Raw genomic sequence first — 12782 nt, 5'->3', positions numbered from 1 at the left:
CCCCCGAGGTAAGGTCATGACCCCTGACCCCCTCACGCCCCGCCCCCTGTCTGTCAAGGCTCTGCCCAGCGCAGCTCTTAAATCAGCTCCCCACTGACGTGGATGATGTCATCATGACCCTCCTGTCTCTGTCACCTGACCCCCCCGGTGTGAGTCCTGAGCCTCAACCAGTCACTTCTCATACTATGTCTGCTTCATTTACATACCTGTGTTCACACATGGGCGTGTGTTCCAGTCTGTGCTGTAAACGCTACCTACCCCATGTTTGTCCTTGAGTGTGTATGTGTGTGTTTGTGTATTGAAGCAGACACAGAGGTATGACGTAAACCCCCAAGGGCAGGGGATACTCATCAGAGATTATCCAAAGCAAAAATATTCCTTAAGGCATATCACACACAGCTCATGTTAAAATGTCAAACAAACACACACAATTGTTTAAATTTAAGAGAGAAAATACACCTACAGTAGTTGTGATGAATTCCTAATGTGACTAGTAAGTGTGCTTTGTATTGAAGGACCTGACGGCAATTGGGGTCATGAAGCCTGGACATCGAAAGAAGTTAACATCAGAGATCAGCAAGTTGCCCTCCACAGACTGGCTGCCAGACCACAAGCCTGTAAGGCCCTCACGTGTACTACACAAATTTGAAAAAGCGGGAGATCTTGAGTTTAAGCAGCTGCATGAACACAAGCATATATGCACACAAAACTGTTCCAGTCTGTAAAGAAGCTAGTTTTTCAGAACTCTACTCTGTATTTTGTAATCTGTGCACAAGCCTTTTACAATGTGCCTGTGTTTGTGTGTCCTTGTGTCTGTTTTAGGCCAATCTGGCAGACTGGCTGTCTCACCTTGGTCTTAATCAGTACTACCAGGTTCTGGTGCAAAATGGGTATGAAAACATTGACTTCATCTCCGACATCAGCCTTGAAGATCTGCAAGAGATTGGCATTACTAAACTTGGTGAGGCACAAATACATTATTAAGAATAGATGTACCATCACCTAGATCTTGAGACTTTTGCCCTTGTACCCCAGCCCTGTCCATTGCGTCTCCCCCCCCCCAAACTTCTCCTGATCCCCCCTAACCCTCTGGCCCTACCCCTTAAACATATCCAGTGCAAAGTATTAGTGGGATGAATAAGATATTATAATAACAAGGCATTAAGATATACAACCTTTGACTTAACAACAAGTGTGATTGTCAAAATTTATGAGAATAAAAAGACAGAAGTCCTAACCTCATCCCACTTGTCAACAAATGTACAGTAACTGTTCCTCTCCTCCACACCTCTGCCTCCCCTCAGGCCATCAGAAGAAGCTGATGTTGGGAGTGAAGAGACTGAAGGAGCTACAAAGGGGAGGAAGTAGCTCTGAGCCCCCTCAGAGCCCCTCTACTCCTCCATCCAGCCCAGGTGGCAGCACCTGTTCAGAGCCCCGTAGGGAGGTGAGGAAGCAGAGGGACGGTGCCCCAAGCCCGCTGGCCAAACCTCGCCCAGGTCTCACACATTCACAGACCTCTCCCCACACACCGAAAACAAACCCACCACTAACCCCCCCACATGGCCGGACCCAGCAGTCCTCCCCCAGGGCTCGCCCGCGCCCCTCCACCCAGATGGCAGCAGATTCGTCAGTGCCGCTGCTCCGCCTGCCCAGCGAGGAGGAAGAGCGACGGAGAACTCACAGTCTAATTGGCTCAGAATCAGACTCTAGATACGCCACTGTGTGCCGCAGCAGCTCTGCACATACTGCCCCTAATGATGTCACTGTTAACCGCAGCCAATCATCTGTCACCCTTCGTCCCCGTCGGAAAGGTCGGCCCCCAACACCGCCTAAACGGTCCTGTTCTTCCATTACCGGGGGTGACGAGGAGGAAGAGGGACAGGTGGAGGGGCTACTCGGGCTGCCAAGCTATCGAGAGCGGCGAGCCAGTGACTGCGGCAGCCTGGGATCAGCTTTAAGATCTCAGGACTCAGCGGGCCTGGAGAGATCAGAGGGGGCTTCTGGGAGTGTTCGCAGCCTCGCCGCTATGCTGGAAACATCCATTGTGGGTGGAGCCAAAACCCTGCCGAGGACTCTGGGAGGCAGCACCAACTACTTACAGGTGTGTGTGTGTGTGTGTGTGTGTGTGTGTGTGTGTCTTTGTGTTTGGTTTGGACTTTGAGAATCAGATTTGAAAAGGTCTATTAGCTAAGTGCTTGTGTAACAATCATATGACTTCCAGGTGAGTCCACCTGTACTTCGTCGGCAAGCAGGCGCAGGCGGTCTTGGATCTGAAGAGGAGGATGTCTTAAGTCGGCGCAGGACCATCAGTGGAACAGAAAGTCTCCTTGGTGATCAGATTGACCTGTTGCCTCGGCAACCAGCCCAGCAACGTCCAGAGCCGCGGCCCCGCTCGACTGTGGTATCCTCCGCATCAGAAATCACAGACGGCACAGCGACGCTTCGAAGGAGGCCGCGTCCTCCGGCAACGGACTCCGAAGCGCCTGCATCTATGGACACCAATGCTGTTACCGGGAAAACTGGCTCTGACACCATACGCAGGAGACAACGCACGTCTGAGATTACAGAAAGTGTCATTCAAAGCAATAACCAATCAGACTCTCCCGGCAGTCATACAGATAGCCGGAAAAACGGAGGCGAGCCACAGCAGAACGGCAGTGTGGTCCTGAGGCGGAGGCCTGTGTCTGAGCTCTCTGATAGGACGGAGGCAAACAAAGAGAGCTGTGAGTGGATGGAGGCTAGGAAGTCGTTGAAGCCGCCGGTCTCACCCAAACCATCCACAGTCACCCTGAAGAAAACACAAGCTGACCCCCCAACCCCGACTCGAAGGGTCCCCATACCTGGGCCCGATAATACTGAGACAGCTCAGAGCCCTGGTGAGATCCACAGACATGCACACACTAAACTGATGATTAAGCATCTGGTCTAGTGAGTTTAGCTTCGGTGTGTATTTGTGTATATGTAGTCCCTCAGTAGACATATCACTTTAAAGCCACTATGTGTGGATTTTTAAGGTGATTACAGTAATAAAATATTCCAATGATATTGATTTTTGTGTTACCTTTTACATCAGAGTCCTGGTGTTGAAACTGTGATGTCAAGTAATAGGATTATTCTTTATTTTATTACCATTTAGCCTCGATTTGATAGAAATAGTAATGATACAGATAGGAAATGCAGCACCTTGGGAAATTAATATCATAACATAAACCTACGGTATTTTTATCGAGGAGACTCCCATGTTGCTTTGTTGAGCAACAGTGAGGATATCCTCAAAAGAAAATGATAATTCTTCATCTGATTCATCTGATCACTAGACGATCTACCAACATGGCAACCTAGAATGTCGGAATGTGAGGTTGTTATTGAAAAGTTAGTAATTGAAGGTTTTGTACTGCTAGCTCAACTGAGTAATAATCAGAGCTCTCCTAAAATGTATATGTAATAGATATCTTGCTAGATATCCAGGACCAATCCTCTTCTTGTCTTTTACATGTGTGAGTCTACCAGTCTATAAGAAAACTGACAGCTTTCTCTCCGACTCTCTCTGACCAGAGCCGAAGCGCGTACCTCCTCCTGTATCCCCGAAACCCCGTGGGCCTCCAACAGCACCTAAACCAGGCAAAGCAATAGTGGCTTCAGCTGCCATGAGCCCGGGTCCTGCTGCTACCAGCCCAGCTGCAGCCAGCCCCACCCCAGCCCCCAAACTCTCCTCTCCACTCTCTGCCGCCCCTCTTCCAGCTCCTGACACCCCCTCTGCCCCCTCCCTCTCTCCGGGACTCCCTCAGACTTCCCCCTCTCCGGCTCAGAGTCCCTCTACCCCCTCGCCACACCCTGTTAAACCTCCCCGCTCCTCTATCGCCGGCCTCTCCATCGACCTGCTGGGAGGACGGGAGGTGGAGGAGGAAGAGGAGAGGAGGAGAGAGGAAGAGGAAAAGAGGAGAGAGAGGGAGCACAAGAGGCACAAGGAGCAGGAGGGAGAGAGGAAGAGAGGAGAGAAAGGGAATCTGATGGAGACAGAGAGTCAAGTAGAGGAAGTGGAGCAGGAGGAAGAGGCGGTGCAGCATCGTATGGAAGAGACCAGTGCTTCCTTGGCTGCAGCTGTGCAAGCTGTTGAACACAAAATCAAAGAGGAGGACGCACAAAATGAGTGAGTTTTTATGAAGTTAATTTTCAATTTGAATGTACCATTTATATCCAACAACAATCTCTCGGGACCACTTGTTGACATCCACATTGATGAAGGGGGGGTCTGTAGCTACAATTATTAACACCTGTAAAACTCATTTATTTAGATATTCTATCTTGAATCCATGCATTGCCCTGCACATTTGCATTTGCACGTGTGTAGCCTATACAATTTTAGGGGTGGGAATCTCTTGGCACCTCATGACTCGATTCTGATTCAGAGGCCAACGATTTGATTATAAAACAATTATTGATGCATCTTGATACAACAATTTAAAAAAAAATTATACACATATATTTGAGTTTGTTAGATTTTGACAAATACATTATTTGTCACACACATTTTAATTATTTTAATTTTAATTAAATAGTTTGTCTTCCGAGGTTTTTATTTTGTAGTCAATCCATGCTTAAGCCCTAAACATGCTTGTGAAAGTTACCTTCTCTCACAGTAATCTCCCATGTCGGAGGCTCAGTCATGTTTAAAGGTGGAGAATCAACTTCTTGAAACATGAAACATGAGGTGGTCAGATGTAATGTGATAAAGTAGATGAACGGCTTATATGTGTTTTGCCTAATTATTTTATGTATGTCTTATTAGATCCTGTGTGTATACACAACATTTTTATATTTGGCCTTCTGGCCATTTGTTTTGCGTTTTTCTTTCTGCACTCTTGTCTAAACTCTAAGTTGTTGTCCATGATCCCATCCTCTTTCAGTCACTCTGTTTTCTGACTTGTACATGTCTGGAGACAGTAACTTTTAAATTAAAAAATCAAGACATTTAAAAAAAGAAAATACTAAAAAAGAAAGTATTTTTTTTTTTATAAACCATTATTAACTTATTAGAATCAAGCATCCAATCGTTCTAGAGAGAATCTGGATCCATCTAAGAATCAATTATTTTTCCCACCCCTATACAATTTTATTGTATGGTCTCTGGTATGTATATTTTACATCTATTTCTTTCTTTTTTTATTTCTTTTTCCACACTGTGGCCCTCATGACTATGCCACTTTGCATTTTGTAACACATATTGTTTGTGGATGTGACAAATATAACCTTTAAAGCAGAAGTGTAAAACAAGAATCTGTGGTTCCAGGAGAGTCCCCTCCTGTAACTGTTGTTTGGGGAAATACAGCTGTGGTTCAGTGGCAAGAGAAGAGACCTCTACCGAAACCTGTGCTCAAACACAACTATTTTCAAACCTCACCTCAGTAAGAAAGTGAAATAAGCATATTTTTTGTTTGTTTTTTCGAAGCCCATTACAACGGCGACAAATCCTTCACTGAGGTTAATGCAGCTGAATCTAAAGTTTACACTGTGTAGAAACCGGAAAAACTTCCAGCGTTATAAATCACTTTCTAATTCTGGGTCAGTAGTGCAGTGTTTTGTTCCCATTTGAAATGATGAACTGTTCTACATTTTCCAACGTTCAGAAGTGTGCCTCTGGCTGGCCTCTGTGCCATAGCAACGGTTGCTAGGGCTGATGTGTACTGTAGTATTTAAAGCCTTACGTCAAAACAAACAGACAGAAACAAGGTTGGCCGTTGGGGTATTTATAACGGATTGCAACGACGTAAACTTGGTTAATTTAGCCAAACCCTTGATTACCGTGGTAACAGCAAGGGCGTTTTAATATACTTTGAGCAGCTAATTTCTCAGAAATACAACAGAAGAGCAACAGTGTGTCCATTTACAGTACAACCAAACACATTGCATTTCCTGTGACTGCTTACCAGTAATGTTTCTAATGTGAAGCAGCGGCCGTGGGGCTTGTAAAGCAGACCGTGATTAGAATCAAAGAGGGGGTTTTGATTTCATGTGAAGTGGTTTAATCTTTCCGTCTTTCATGCAACAGGCAGATGTTTCCAGCTTCAAAGCTCTAAGAGCTCACCGTACACTCGCTGCCCAGCACCAAATAACAGACTGGGGAACAGAGTAAAGCATTAGGCTGCTTAAAGCAACATTATGCAACTTTTTGAACCTTGAAATAATGTTTCCAAAACCATTTGCGTGGTTCATCAACTCGTAACAGGGTGTACGGCATTCACTCGTTTTTTTGCGGCTCTCTACCGGCTATAACTGCAATGTGCAACTTTGCCAGATCGGGTAGGGGATCTGTAGTTCCAATGGGACATAATGGGACAATTCAGCTTCCAACCTACAGGGGCACTGAAGTCGGAAAAGTTACATAGTGTTAAGATATTTCTCTCAGGAGTTGGTAGAGACCAAAAGCAGAGCTAAAAGAGAGTGATTACTTGACTTCTATTTGCCAGGTGGCCAGATACATGACTGTAAATGAATGCTAATGTTGCTCCATAACTGCTGAAGGCAACTGTTTGCTGACAAGATCGCCATAACAACTAAGATAATGTTGTATTTATGTTGTGAAACATTGGGGTTACCATTCATCATTAAGAGATCCATAAAATGCTAAGTAACAAGGGGTGGGGGATCCAAAACCAGCTCACACTCTCCACTTCACGTTTCTAAACTACCACTGTGACTGCTGTGTGTTCCTCCCTATCAGCTAAACTCTTCCTTTTTTTTGCTATCCATCTCCCAGCTCTCTTTCTAGTAAAAAGTCCACAGTCTCAATCTTGGACGACATCGGCACCATGTTTGACGACTTGGCAGACCAACTGGATGCAATGCTCGACTGATCTCTCGCCCACGTCTCATCTCCAACAAGCCCTTTCTCCTCCCCCCCCCCTCATCATGTGTAGGTGTATTAAGAAAAACTCTCCCAAGGCTCGATGCTGGCGCTCTGAGAGTGTGTGTGTTTGAGCTTGTGTCCCTCTTGCATGAGCGCTTCTCATGTAGCCTTGTACAGTATACCAAGGAGGGCGTCCTCTTCGTCTGGCGCAGTAGCTCTAGTACGCCTCCCAACGCGAGGAGGCCGCTCCCACACAACCTCTGACCTCTGCAGCCCAGCGAGTCGTCGACGCCGCCCGGCCTCAGACGGCTGTGTGGAACCAGAAGCACAATCATTTTCCTCATCCTTTTATCTCTACAGACTCTGGCAGGTATGCTAACTCAGTCAGACAGACAGGGAGGCAGACGGATGAGCATATTGCTTGCAAAAAATAAAAAATAAAAAAGCACATAAACTGACTGATAGACAGGCAGATAGATAGATAGCTAGATAGATAGATAGACAATATGCATACAGATAAGATACCAGAAAGAGTTTCTAAAAGCACATAGAGAGACAGGCCGCTTTCTGAGTCTGTCCCACTCCTGCGATGTCAAAAGGATGCATTTTTCCAGATGACTCGTAGCCTCTATTTCTCTTCTGTATGAGTGGAGAATTGTGGTTAGTTGGACTTCCTGACCTGTGTGTTGTCTCTCTTCATGTTGTTGTTGTTGTTGTTGCTGTTGTTGTTATTGTTGCTGTCGTTGCTGTCGCTACGAGTGTGTGTAGTCCCCGCTGATGCTCATGTCAATGTCCTCCCACTGGTACAGTAGCTATTCTATTGATCAGAACAACAATATAGATGTGTGTCCATGAATTTTGAGACACTCGCACACAAACACACACACACACTACATTACAGTACATTACATTACATTACATTGGTTTTAATCTCGCTGGTGTTCTGCTTTGTTGGTGTTTAGCTCCATCTATGGAGGCTTGCTTGGAAATGAATCTATACATTTGCATACACACATTTACATGCAAAGACACACATATACAAGCACACTTGTGCGCTGTATCCCTTTGTCCTGCTGCAGTGAACAGTGATTTTAAAAGATAATCCTATATTTCAATGCTTTATATAGTTACATACATAGTTTATAATATACCTGGGTATTTGAGCTGTTAGAGCTCTCTCTAGTGTTGGTTAGTGAAACTGCCTCTAATCTGTCCACCTTCCATCTTGTCTGCTCCCCCCCCCCCCCAGCCTTTTTATCTTCCTCTGTGTCCGTTTTGTTAAATCTCTCTGTGCCTTGGTAGTGTTCTTTTATATATTCAAAATGATGTGTTGTCATTTTTTCTTGTTTCCCACTCCAACATGTTAATGTTTTTTCTTACAAACCCCTCGCTCCTTTCTGTGTCTGTCATGTCAACAGTAGCTTATACAGTAGGTTGAGCTGTGAGTCCTATAAGATCCCCTAAATCCATCAACCTGTCTGCAGTCCTCCTGCAACCATTGAGAAACCTTGTATGAGCCGGTATAAGCCCCCCCCTCCGCCCTCACCCCCCTACCCGTAAACTGTATTAAATTTGCTCTGCTCCTCCTCGGCTCCCCAGTTTTCAGTGGTCCCTCATGTAGGCCAGTCGGTGGATCAACCACCAGTGTTCATCCCAATGAAGAGTCCAATTGTATTTTTATGCTCTTTGAAAACAGAGATATATTTGAGAGACAGATGGTTCTATGTGAATAATAATGATGATAATTATAGACATTGAATTGATGTGAGCTGATTGAGCCTGTACATAAATTTATGGTTGAGTTCTGGATGTGTTGTGACGGCTGTTGTGCCATGGTTGGGTTAAGGTTGTGTTTCTGCTGTGATGATGCATTCCTGTACAGCTGTGATCAAAATAAATGTATAAATTAAACCTTACGCGACTGTTTCAGCCTGGTTCTGTTAGATCTCATTTGCTAAGTAATTGGCAGAAACTTTTTGTAGACTCTTTGTCTTCAGCAACCTCAACATGTTTCTATTCAGTCACAGTAGATTTAGTGAGGTTGGGTTGGGAGAAAAAAACATTAAATAATATTAAATAAAATTAAGAGTTTATATTCTACAAATATTACATATAATGGGACGTTTCAAGGATGACTCCAATATTATTTTGACTAAATATTTAACATGACAGTTGACAGTTTTAGGCAGAAAAAAAAACAACTAAATAAATTAAAAAGGATTTGTTTTCTACCAGAATTACATACCTGGCAGTGTAGAGAAGGAAACAAAATCCGTAATATTCACAGTAAATATAATTGAAAAAATTAATGAATGAGTAAATAAAATAAGAAACAGGTGGCTTTTTAAATCCTTAGAAAACAGTATAGGTTTTGGTTGGTAGCCAGTCACTGCTGGGGGACATCGGACCTCACTCAGTATTTATAAAATCCACGCTGCTCACTTTTTTTCTCAAACATCGTTGTATGCTGTTGTGCTAATATTTTTTTCACTGAATTACTTAAGTAAAGGGCCTAACCCAAACCACAGAAGCGTATATGGGCAAGGGTGTCAACATTTTGACCATAATGCACCTGCATTAACCGGGTGATATGGCAAATAAGTATAGTCTGTGACTATGCAGAAATAAAGCAATTTGGTATAGCCTATAATGAGAAGTGTTACCATGTTATTGCGTATCCAGCAGACTTGTTACAATATCCAGCAGCATCCAAGTTGACAGATAATACCTGCAAGCATTTTCAGGCTATCACATTACAAATCACTGTAAAAACACCCTGCCTCCAGTTGAGATATGTTTACATGCAATGTGTACTCGTGAAAAAGGCTATGGGCCAATATGTAGGCCTACAGAGCATGGTGTTTTATCCCAAATCCTGCTAAAACAAAATACCAGACCCACCATTGATTGAACACTAACACTTAACAAAAGTTGTGTAAAGGGTTGTCTCTTTACACAACAATGTCAAAGCTCTTTACAAATGTAAGAAAGATGAATGTAGCCTACACAAAGCTGATTAGGCTGCCAGTGTGGGTCTCTCTTTTTTTTTAAATGTTTATTTACATGCGGTTGCAAATTTGGATTGAGGGTTTAAAAGCTATAGGCCAAGGGATCCTGAAACAGTTCAAACTCTTATTATGTTTCTAAAAGTGCTGAATATTATTACTGCCATTTTCTGTTGTTCATTTTCTTAGCAAAACACTTCCCCATTTTAACCAACATACAATGACTATTATTTTGCTAGCATTCAAAAACGGCAACTACCATGAGGCTTTCACGTAGCTTCTTTCTCTGGACTTTAGATGTATGGTATGGGGAAAATGAGAAGCAAGGGTGACACTATTTCCTACAACCACAGGTTTAAAAAGGCAGGTATTGTTAGCGAGAGATTCTGTTCATATCTAGCCTCCATTTCCTCCCATATTGACTATTGTAATTCACTATTCTCCTCACTCAACAAATTTGTCCTTCACTACCTGCAGTGCATTCAAAACACTGCTGCTAGACTTACTAGTTAAAACAAGCGCACCCATACCACCCCTCTAATCTCCTCCCTTAACTGGCTTCCTGTAACCTACAGGATCCAATTCAAAATTCTCACCATAACCTATAAGGCCCCTGCTTATCTTGCCAACATAATTCACCTACGCACCCCGTCCCGGTCTCTCAGGTCTATCAATCAAAATCTGCTATCCACCCCACACACTTGTGGGGATAGAGCCTTTGCCACTATGGCACCCCCACTCTGGAATACTCTGCAAACCAGCATTAGGTCTGCTGAGAATGTGGACTCTTTTTAGGGACAAGTGAAGACACACTTGTTCACGCTAGCCTTTGAGTAACCTTATGTCTTTTATTTATTGATCATTTTATCTGTTGTATGTGTACTTTATTCTATTCTTAGACTATTCTACTACTATATTTGATCGTCTATACACATTCTAAAGCACTTTGTGACCCTGTCTGTGAAAAGAGCTGTATAAATACATTTTACTTACTTACTTACTTACTTCCTATAGGCTGAGGCTTGGGCACCGTGGGTTGAATCAGTCCTTATAGCCTAGCCCTAGGCCTACAGGAAAACATCCTTCTGGGCTTTGAGTGTTTGAGTTCTGAAACAGTAAAGCAACTTTTACTAGACTGTAACAAATACAACAGGAACATTTTACTAGAAGAGATTGTCATACTTAGGAGTTGAGTTAATATCAATTACATCTTTATTAGGCCAAAACGAGAACCATCACCTGGTTGCAAACGTAGTTTTCAGTATTAGTGTGAAACATAAGTGGAGTACAGCCATTTATTCTTGGAAAATGAAGCAAGAACATGGTCGTTAAAGTAACCTCCTGAGGAGGGCGGTAATACGCCTAGGAGACTCTAAATTTTACACATTTTACACGAAGAAGAAGATGTATGTAGCTAGCCGTTTTGTTCAATGCTAACAAAATCATAGTTGTTTTATATTTGTTAAAATAACTAGTTGTTCAGATAAAACTGTCCAGTACATTAACGAGAGACAGATAAGCAAATAATATGGCCTGAAAATCCTGTAACTATTTGTCCGCTTTTCAAAAAGTCCGACGAACGGATTTAGCTGGCAGTTAGCAAGCTAGCAAGCTATGCCCATGGCTATGCCAGGCCAGAAAGGGGAGGGATTTCCGCTAGACGGTCGGAAGCCGTAGTATATGTTCAGCTTCCCTCTCCTCTCGTGCATCAGTCCTCCGCATGCACCACGGCACGGCAGGGACGAGACCGCAAGGGACTCTCTAGGCTGCAGACATACACTCTTGGCACGGCACGAGAGATGAACCCTCATTTCGCCCTTCAGGGGTTTCTCCAAACGTTAACCCTGGCATCAAAGAAAAACCGAGCGTGCCAGTTTATCCGAAAGAAGTCTGACCGGTGAGTATTGTGTTGCTAGCCTTCATGTAGCTAGCTATGCTAACTTAAGTTACCACGTTGGCTGAACAGCAACACGTGCACAGGTTCTGCAAGGGCCAGAGCTGCCACGTGGTGTTTCCACTTATAAAATGATTAAAATGTTCATTTGGAATATTAACTGTGTATTTAATAATGAATATAACGTTATTACTACATTTATCCACAAAACAAGTCTTTGCAAGGTCGTGTCTCACATTTCAGCTCTAACTTGGTTAAATTTTCTCGCACAAGAATGTGGTGTTGACTAATGGCCTTTTGAATTGGTCGAAGTTATCCCGCACATTGTGTCAACTAACGTTACCTGTTAACGTTATGTCTGAATTGCAGTAAACTATTAAAATATTGTCCTTTTGATACCTAACGTTACAGTAATAAGTTTAACATGGGAGTTTGGGAACAGGGACTTGAAAGCATGTATTTAGCAGCCAAGTTTTGTAGAAATTAAATATTGAAATGGCTCTAAATCTTTGCAACTGGTGCCAGAATGTATTCATGACCCTTGCCTTTTCTTCCCTCTTTCTAGTTAGCAACATGGAGGCCTGCTGGGCCTGATGCCCGCCTGGATGACTTGCTAAAGGTAAAAATGCAAGGCAAAAAGAAATTCGCCTTAAAAATGGAGCCTACTGGATAAAAGCAGATGTGAGTTAATCTGCATCTGTTATGCCTTAATATGTAGTGTCCCACACATACACACATATATATATATATATATATAAAAAAAAGCCAAATGGTTTTGACATCCAACTCACATGGAATCTTCAACGTGTGGATCAGTCAGTAATAAATAAAATGTAATTGTCTGATTTTTGCCTTACAGTTGAATCTGGTGCAGTTGAATGGGGAGACTGAAGGATGGATGCTGCTGTGATTAAGCAGTCAGAAGACCAGAATCCCAGAGTTTGGTTGGTGAGTGCCTGCAGTCATTACATCATGCATGCAATAACTTGTAGCCTGTGATGACAAAATCAAATAACTTTTCTGACACCTACTATGA

At 43.3% G+C, this 12782-nt stretch overlaps 1 protein-coding gene and 1 non-coding gene across 5 annotated transcripts in view; both read left to right on the top strand.

The window, feature by feature from the left end:
• LOC116705423 (caskin-1) overlaps positions 1–12782 on the top strand; it is a 39947-nt gene that overhangs the window by 21229 nt on the left and 5936 nt on the right. For 2 of the 4 annotated variants that reach the window (XM_032541604.1, XM_032541618.1), the window contains 6 exons: positions 516–617; positions 823–961; positions 1305–2101; positions 2222–2876; positions 3556–4150; positions 6758–8763. In XM_032541604.1, coding sequence (XP_032397495.1) covers positions 516–617; positions 823–961; positions 1305–2101; positions 2222–2876; positions 3556–4150; positions 6758–6854 — 2385 coding nt within the window. In that variant the 3' untranslated portion in view covers positions 6855–8763. Of the gene's footprint in view, positions 1–498; positions 618–822; positions 962–1304; positions 2102–2221; positions 2877–3555; positions 4151–6757; positions 8764–12782 lie in introns of those variants that run through there. The other 2 variants (XR_004335933.1, XM_032541627.1) reach the window with 2 other exon arrangements.
• Positions 12737–12782, top strand: part of LOC116670809 (small nucleolar RNA SNORD60) — an 89-nt gene continuing 43 nt past the window's right edge. The window contains exon 1 of the small nucleolar RNA XR_004327132.1: positions 12737–12782. This exon is cut by the window's right edge and continues 43 nt beyond it. This is a non-coding gene — a small nucleolar RNA (small nucleolar RNA SNORD60).

The sequence above is a fragment of the Etheostoma spectabile genome, chromosome 2, assembly GCF_008692095.1.
Source record: "Etheostoma spectabile isolate EspeVRDwgs_2016 chromosome 2, UIUC_Espe_1.0, whole genome shotgun sequence".
In the NCBI taxonomy this organism is placed as follows: Eukaryota; Metazoa; Chordata; class Actinopteri; order Perciformes; family Percidae; genus Etheostoma; species Etheostoma spectabile.
This window is presented reverse-complemented; position numbering and strand designations above follow the sequence as displayed.